This window comes from Sinocyclocheilus anshuiensis, unplaced genomic scaffold (assembly GCF_001515605.1).
Source record: "Sinocyclocheilus anshuiensis isolate Anshui unplaced genomic scaffold, SAMN03320099.WGS_v1.1 scaffold2125, whole genome shotgun sequence".
NCBI lineage: Eukaryota > Metazoa > Chordata > Actinopteri > Cypriniformes > Cyprinidae > Sinocyclocheilus > Sinocyclocheilus anshuiensis.
The window spans coordinates 175,261-183,446 of NW_015551130.1; the positions used below are offsets into that span (position 1 = coordinate 175,261).

The 8,186-nt window shown below is 39.8% G+C and overlaps 2 protein-coding genes across 2 annotated transcripts in view; both read left to right on the forward strand.

The window, feature by feature from the left end:
* The window catches only part of LOC107663193 (serine/arginine-rich splicing factor 12-like), a 6,363-nt gene extending 3,790 nt beyond the window's left edge, over nucleotides 1-2,573 (forward strand). Inside the window, exon 3 of the mRNA XM_016453362.1 lies at nucleotides 2,369-2,573. Coding sequence (XP_016308848.1) covers nucleotides 2,369-2,483 — 115 coding nt within the window. The 3' untranslated portion in view covers nucleotides 2,484-2,573. The remainder of the gene's footprint in view (nucleotides 1-2,368) is intronic.
* Nucleotides 2,574-6,896: 4,323 nt separating this feature from the next.
* The window catches only part of LOC107663191 (gap junction alpha-9 protein-like), a 2,137-nt gene continuing 847 nt past the window's right edge, over nucleotides 6,897-8,186 (forward strand). Inside the window, exons 1-2 of the mRNA XM_016453360.1 lie at nucleotides 6,897-7,090; nucleotides 7,562-8,178. Coding sequence (XP_016308846.1) covers nucleotides 7,581-8,178 — 598 coding nt within the window. The 5' untranslated portion in view covers nucleotides 6,897-7,090; nucleotides 7,562-7,580. The remainder of the gene's footprint in view (nucleotides 7,091-7,561; nucleotides 8,179-8,186) is intronic.

The following is an 8,186-nucleotide window of genomic DNA, read 5'->3' on the forward strand; positions in this document are numbered from 1 at the left end:
GCACCAAGAGCTTGTAACACTCCAAAGAGAAAGGAACAATTGAAATCGCATCATATGACCCCTTTAAATTAATTAATCAAAAGTAGGTGATTACACTTGAATATGGACTAGTATCTGTAAATATTAAGCCACAAAAAGACTGTTTAAACATGAATCCTGCATGTTCTGCGTGTTTATGTTAATGAAGAGCGCAGACGCGTGGTTTTGTTTACTACACGCATACTGAAGCGTGTGACGCTCGCGGAGAGATTAGCGACTGTCGTCTCGCTAAATGAGGACATAAATACACGAACATCTCCAGAACTGCTCTGAGAGTCACTTCATGAGTATTTTACCGTTTCATTTGAGTAAAACTAGCGTCATATACACACAGAACTGCAAAGGTATTCACGGCAAAAAAACTTCGGTTTAACTTGAAGACACTGTGGCATTACTGCTACTACTAGGCTATTAATAATACTACTACTAATAAAAAACTTTATTTTTTTTAAGTAATAATCAAACAACATTTCTTCCATGTTTTAAAGGGGTCATATGATGCTATTTTAAAGATCATTATTTTGTGTATTTGGTGTAACAGAATATGTTGACCATCTCCAGAACTGCTCTGAGAGTCACTTCATGAGTATTTTACCGTTTCATTTGAGTAAAACTAGCCTCATATCGCACAGAAATTTAAAGGTATTCACAGCAACCCGTCAAAATAAAAGTTCGGTTTAACTTGAGGACACTGTGACAGATATATTGTTCAGTAGAATGTGCATAATACTTCTAATACTATTAGTACTACTACTAAACTTATTAACTTAAGGAATAATCACACAACATTTCTTACATGTTTTATTGTTAATAGTAAATCCCATTTGTTTGCCAAAAAAATAGTTTGTTTAGTTTTCAATAATTAAAAGATAAATGAAATGAATGTATTACGCCTTCATTTGATAACCAGAAAAATGTAAATACACAACACAGAATTTCTGAGAAGAAAAAAAACATTTCATAAGGCTATTTTAAGAATAAATTTAAATAAATTAAGTTGTTTTTATGCATTCAAATGATTAGACATGCTCAAACAGAGAATTTGGTAACAATAAAACATATGTATGGTGAGTAAAAATAAAACATTTCATAGGGTCCTAAACAGGGCCCCCCCCCCCACACACACACAAAGCTGTAAACCCAGGGGAAACAACTGCTTAAATTACACTCAATTACGTTTTTATAATAATAATGTTACAGTTACATCATAATATTTCTACTTTTTCATTTTTTTTAAATATAAACATTTAAATGGTGTCTGTCAAAAAAACTTTTATGATTTATTCAAACATAAATTAAACATTGAAGAGCAGTAAAATTTATAATGAATATGTTATATGGTGCATATATTTAGCAAAATGCCCCTCTCTACGGTTTATTTTTCTATCTGACTAATGAGTTTATGGTCACCAAATATGTTTTTCTGAGGTAAATGTGATGTTACATTGTTTACAAGTCGTTATGTTGACGTCTTTGCGCGGCTGAAACACTGATTGAGAGATTACATGAGACATGATACGGATTGTAAAGTTGTACTCTTTCTTTTAAATTTCCTTCAGACGTTTAGTCATGTTTATTTTGTGCTATAACTAGTATTAAAGCGGAGGAGATGATCAGTTCACTGAGGTGCTACAGCGATCACTCCACATTAAACGGTGCCAAAACTGCATTTATGGATGAAGTCAGTTTCAAAATTCTTGTTTAATTTTTTTGACATATTAGAGTCGAATGTTTTTCAGAGGGAATTTTGGGTATCTCATTTTTGTCACTCCATAATTCAGAAAACACTTGGAACAGACAGAAAACAATATATTTTCACAATTTTGGGGGGAATAAAATGTATATAATCAAGCAGGAATAAAAATGTAAAGTTTGGTGTAAGTGCTACTGAAGTGGAGATTTATAGCTCAGAGTAGGAGAAAAAACTCATTTTGAGAAAACAGCCTTTAAAAATATGTATTGAAATTAAAATCTATTGACACAAATAGATAAAGTGCTATAAAAGAAACACTTAACAGTGTCTTTTGGATGTTTTCTTCAGGCCAGACTAATCGATTCTTGGGATTTAAGAATCAATATCGTTTCGTAAAAATGAGAATCGATTGAAATCGCGAGATCAGTATTTTTTTACCCAGCCCTATTGGTGTCTATATCTCTTGTCTCTCTCTGTATCTCTGTCTGTGTGTCTGTCTGTGTCTCTGTCTGTGTGTGTGTGTGTGTGTGTGTGTGTGTGTGTGTCTCTGTGTGTCTCTGTGTGTGTGTGTGTGTCTGTGTCTGTGTGAGTGTGTGAGATGAACACGTTCGGTTGGAGCCCTTAACAGCACAGCAAGTTCGAGGATGTCCGGGACGCGGAGGACGCTCTGCTCAATCTGGACCGGAAGTGGGTCTGTGGACGGCAGATCGAGATCCAGTTCGCTCAGGGAGACCGCAAGAGTGAGTGCTGACCCGGTCTGAGAGGAGACTGTGTGTTTGGGAGCGATTGTGTCTAGGGCTGCAATGATATATCGATGCAGAATCGATAAGTGGATCGATCTTCCGAATGCGTGGCAATTCTCTCTGGAATGGATTCTTGACCGTTTAATACAATCAGTTAAACCGTTTAAAAGTCATTTAATAGTTTGTTTCGTTTTTGCAGCAATTTATCAAAGTATTTTAAAACGTCTGCCACATAGTTAAAATATGCTACGCATATAAAATAAGTCGTTTAAGTCGCATTTTATTATTAGATTCAGAAATAGACCTAATGAAACGCGAAACGTTTACAAACATAAATATAGCTAGGCTATTTTAGTTCCCCTCTCTCAACAGCAAATCCTTTCAATTTAACAGTATTCAGAAAAGAACGAATGAAAAATATAGGCTATAAACAACAAGCCAAAATGAATTAATTTAGGCTAAAGTGAAACTGAAACCTACGTTGGGTCTCTCATTCAACACAAATCCAAATGTTTCCTTATTCGTGATATATTTGAATGCCAAAAATATGATTTATTATGTAAACCTGGTTTTGTACTTCACTCGCGTTGCAATATCCAAACAAAATGTTTTGCATAACATCACGGCGGTGCGGTGATAACGCTTAACGACACAGATTGTACACATTTAACCTGAGCAGTGTGTTTTTCTGTATGTTTGACTGACTGTATTGTATTATGGTAATGAACAGGCTGCATTGTCATGTTAGAAATGCTTAACTGTGTGCGCGCATGCGGCGCCGGCGCAATCACTTAAAAAAAATTTCCACTTGAACAGTGGAAACAACTAATCTAAAAAAATTCTGACATTTCTCTCATCATAATTCGCGTTCACTCGTACTGTGCTTTTCACGATACGCATTAGTGTTGGGCGATATGCTCCATAGTCATATCATCCGATCATCAGCCCGCCGATACACGTTATTATTCTGCTTATTATTTATTTGGTTTCATAGCCAGAGAGTAAGGCTAAAAGCAGCCTAATGTTGGTGTAATCTATTAACTACTTATTAAAAAATATTTTTAGTCAAGTAGCATATGGATGTCATGTCATAAAATATTTTTAATACAGTATCTCACAGAAGTGAGTACACCCCTCACATTTTTGTAAATATTTTATATCTTTTCATGTGACAACACTGAAGAAATTACACTTTGCTACAATGTAAAGTAGTGTCCCCTCAAAATAACTCAACACACAGCCATTAATGTCTAAACCGCTGCCACAAAAGTGAGTACACCCCTAAGTGAAAATGTCCAAATTGGGCCCTGTTTTCTGTTTTCTAAAAAAGAAAGTGAAAGTTGTTTTCTATGCTTACTATTTCTTGCTTCACTGTTACAGAACAGTTTGAACTATTTCAGAACAGTGTAATGTAGTGGATGTCTCATTTCTTTAGAATTGTTATTTCAAGTTACTTTTGTTGTTGTTTCTCCTCTGTTCTTCATGGTGGAAAATGTTTCCGGACGTCACCAAAAGTTGAATATTCCACATAGAAATCCTGAAAATGCACACATTTTTGGTAGTTATGATCAGGATGATGTTGGTTTGAAATGGATCAGTGAAAGCATTTTTATATTTATATTTTATGAGCATTTTTTTTTTTATCACTTTGCTTTTTTTGTCGTTTAACTCTTTCCCCGCCAGCGCTTTTTGAAAAGTGTTGCCAGCCAGAGTTTTTGATGATTTTCACTAAAATTTCATGGCCCCCAGAATATTTTGTTGTATGAATATCTGAACATGCAGTACACCAAAATAAAGATCAGAGCCTCTACTTTTAAACAAAAATCTGTTTTATTCTAGCTTCAAGCATTGTTTTTTATCAACACTTGAATGTAGGTAGGTTTCATAAAAAAAGCAACATTTTGAGCAAAATCGTATTTTTATCAAACACTATCTGGATCATATTCAGTAATATTATCAAAGCAAAGATGCAGTAGATGGCTTCCATCAGCGCTCCCAAAGCTTCACAGGCCTTCACCACTTCCAGGATCCACATTTCACTCGGGAACATTAAGCGGTTTTCATTTATATGCGGTTTAGTGTTGATGATCGCATTATTTTTCATATGCGTATGCTTACATATGAGATTGCTAGTTTCTGCGTCTTCCTCGTCTGTGTTTTTGATCGAGTGATTCTAGACTCATTCAGGAGATGTGTATTAGCGCCCCCTAGCGTATAACAGCAAGAACGTTCCGTGTTTGGCGGGGAAAGAGTGAAGGACCCTTGTGTAACTCTTTTAAATGTAACTCTTAATGCACTTTGTCTGTGTGTCTGTCATGTGACTCTATTCTAACTCTTCTGAACGGTCATGTGACTCCCGCAGGCCCAGGCCGTCTGCGCGTGACCGTAGCCGAAGCCCCGCCCACTCCAAGAGAAGGGGCGGAGCTCAGTCGCGCTCCAGGTCCAAGTCCAGCAGCCCGCGGGAAACCAGCCAGCTCCACACAGAGAGTCCAGACGCCGCTGAGGAGAAGACGCAGACGCGCTCCCCGTCTCGCTCCAGATCCCGATCCCGCTCCAGATCCCGCTCCTGGGCCGGACGCAAGTCCTGGGGGCATTAGAGTCCATACAAACCTGTTTAGGTTTTGTCGTTTGCGTGAATGTCTGCGAGTGACAGCCGTCTGTCTGTTTCTTTTAATAAGGAGGCAATCAAAGCATCGCCTGTTTTAGCACACGCATCTGCTAACGGCTGCAGTGTTAGCATTGATGATGTCTGTGTGGTTTAGTTTACAAGCGCAGCTGCGCAGAATGAGAGATGAAAATCACCTCAATATTTTTGTAAGAGATTTTTGTTTTAGTTGATCAGTAATGGCCATCCATTTAAAACGGTCTTCCACGAGTGTCTCGGATGTGTTTTATCGTGAAATCTGCAGGCCTTTTACATGTAACCTCAGAATGAAATAAATTTCTTGTGCATCAGTATGTTGTTAATTTTCCAGTTTATCCTCAGATCTGGATTCCTAATCATTTTGAAGTATATGATGCTGATTTGGCACAATGTGTGCTTGTGGTTTTGGTTTGGAGTAATCATTACAAAGGAATCTTGTTGCGCATGTTGTGACTTTAGCCTTCTGATTGAGTTTCCAAAACTTAAAATGAGTTCACCCTAATATTGCCATTTACTCACCTTCATGTTTTTCCAAATCTGTTCACTCTTTAAACTAAAGGTTCCAAAAGAGGGTTTTCACAGTGAGGCCACGGAAGAAACGGTTTTAGTTCCTAAAGAATCTTTCATTGGTCAGTTCATAGAACAACCACTTTTTGTCTTGGTGTGAAGATTATATTAATAAATCCAAAGAACCTTTCCCCACTATAAAGAACTTTAAGTAGTTGGAAATTGATGCCACAGATTTATAAGAGTGTAGGAGTGTCGCACAAAAGATTTTTTGAAAAATGTTTGTTTTTCCCTTAAAAAATCATCATACCATGTACTATATACAATTGTATACAACATATGAAAGTCAAAATATAATCTTTTGTGTTGTATGGATGAAAGGCTTCTACAGGTTTGGAACGACATGATGGGGATTATAGTCTTGCTTATAATTTATTGTGTTGTCATGAAAACCTGCCACAGATACTTCATTCTGTCCTGTGCTTTGAGGTGTTTTCTACACGAGTGCTCTTTGATGACACGTGTCAAATAAATCTAGCCCTGACCCTGTGACCCTTCAGCATTAGATGATAATCATCGTTAGCGTGTAAGAGAGCAGCCGCTGCCAAATCAATGAACCTGCTCACACGCCACCGAAATCCATCCCACAGTCCACCGCCTCACGGGACTCCTGATTGGTCGAGAGATGCCGAAGCACCGCCCCTGCGCTCTGGCCATCGATAGGACACCGGCTTGAGGGAAAACCTTGATTGGATTCTGAGAGCAGTTCATGTATGAAATCGGACATGACCGATTGATCTTTAATTATAATAAGCATGGACAGACGGAGAGCTAGTTACTCACAGCGCTGTTGGTCACTCATGCTTGAGGAACAGCAGAACCCGAGTCTCTTCAGTCAACAGCCCAACGTCATTAATAAACCTAGGCCTGGTTTCACAGACGGCTTAGTCTAAACCAGGATTAGGCCATAGTTCAATTAGGACATTTAAGTCATTTTTATAAACGTGCCTTAGAAAAAAAACATTACTGGTGTCCATCTTGAGACAAAACAAAGGCACTGATATATTTTAAGATCAATCCGTTCAAGTTTCTTTCAGTTGAAACAGCTCAGACTTACATTTTAGTCTGGGACTAGGCTTAAGCCTCGTCTGTGAACCCGGGGGCATAACTGCTCTGAGTTAAGTGATCTCATCAGTGCAGTCACGCTACATCAGGACCGTCTCCTCGTCCAGTTGACCCGCAGGCCTTTACAGAAGCACAGCAACACATCGCATTGATTACTTTTGCCGGGATATAAAGTTAGCAGCGACCTAGATTTCTCAAACCACAGCGTTCGGTCGAATGAAAAACAGCCGCCTCTTTCAGATCATTGTTCGATGCGTTTTGATCATGCCGTCGACATGATTAACAATTTTTCCTCGTTCGGCGATTTTATATCTTTTAGAGGAGCAACTTTCTCAAATGGTGAGTGTTGAGTTATGTGTGACCCTGGAGCACAAAAGCAGTGTTAAGTCGCTGGGGTATATTTGTAGCAATAGCCAACAATACATTGTATGGGTCAAAATTATACATTTTTCTTTTATGCCAAAAATCATTAGGATATTAAGTAAAGATCATGTTCCATGAAGATATTTTGTAAATTTCCTACCGTAAATATATCAAAACGTAATTATTGATTAGTAATATGCATTGCTAAGAACTTCATTTAAAGATGATTTTCTCAATATTTAGATTTTTTTGCTCCCTCAGATTCCAGATTTTCAAATAGTTGCATCTCAGCCAAATATTGTCCTATCCTAACAAACCATACATCAATGGAAAGATTATTTACTCAGCTTTTTAAATTACCCTTATGACTGGTTTTGTGGTCACATTTAGTATTTCTGGTCTGTGAGATTTGTGAGAAGTGTATGGGTTGAGTTGTCTCATCCGCAGCAGTGATGTCCGTGTGAGGATGGGCGACTGGAACTTTCTGGGAGGGATTCTGGAGGAGGTTCACATCCACTCCACTATGGTGGGGAAGATCTGGCTCACCATCCTCTTCATCTTCCGCATGCTGGTGCTGGGTGTGGCGGCCGAGGACGTGTGGAACGACGAGCAGTCCGACTTCATCTGTAACACGGAGCAGCCCGGCTGCCGCAACGTCTGCTACGACCGCGCCTTCCCCGTCTCCCTGATCCGCTACTGGGTCCTGCAGGTCATCTTCGTGTCCTCGCCCTCGCTGGTCTACATGGGCCACGCCATCTACCAGCTGCGCGCCCTGGAGAAGGAGCGTCACTGCAAGCGTGTGGCTCTCCGGCGCGAGCTGGAGACGATGGAGGCAGAGCTGGCGGAGGCTCGGCGGCGGGTGGAGCGGGAGCTGCGGCAGCTGGAGCTGGGGAAGCTCAACAAGGCTCCGCTCCGGGGCCCGCTGCTGCACACATATCTGGCGCATGTGGTGACCCGCTCCGTGGTGGAGGTGGGCTTCATGACGGGCCAGTACCTGCTGTACGGGCCCAAGCTCCAGCCTCTGTACAAGTGCGAGCGGGAGCCGTGTCCCAACGTGGTGGACTGCTTCGTC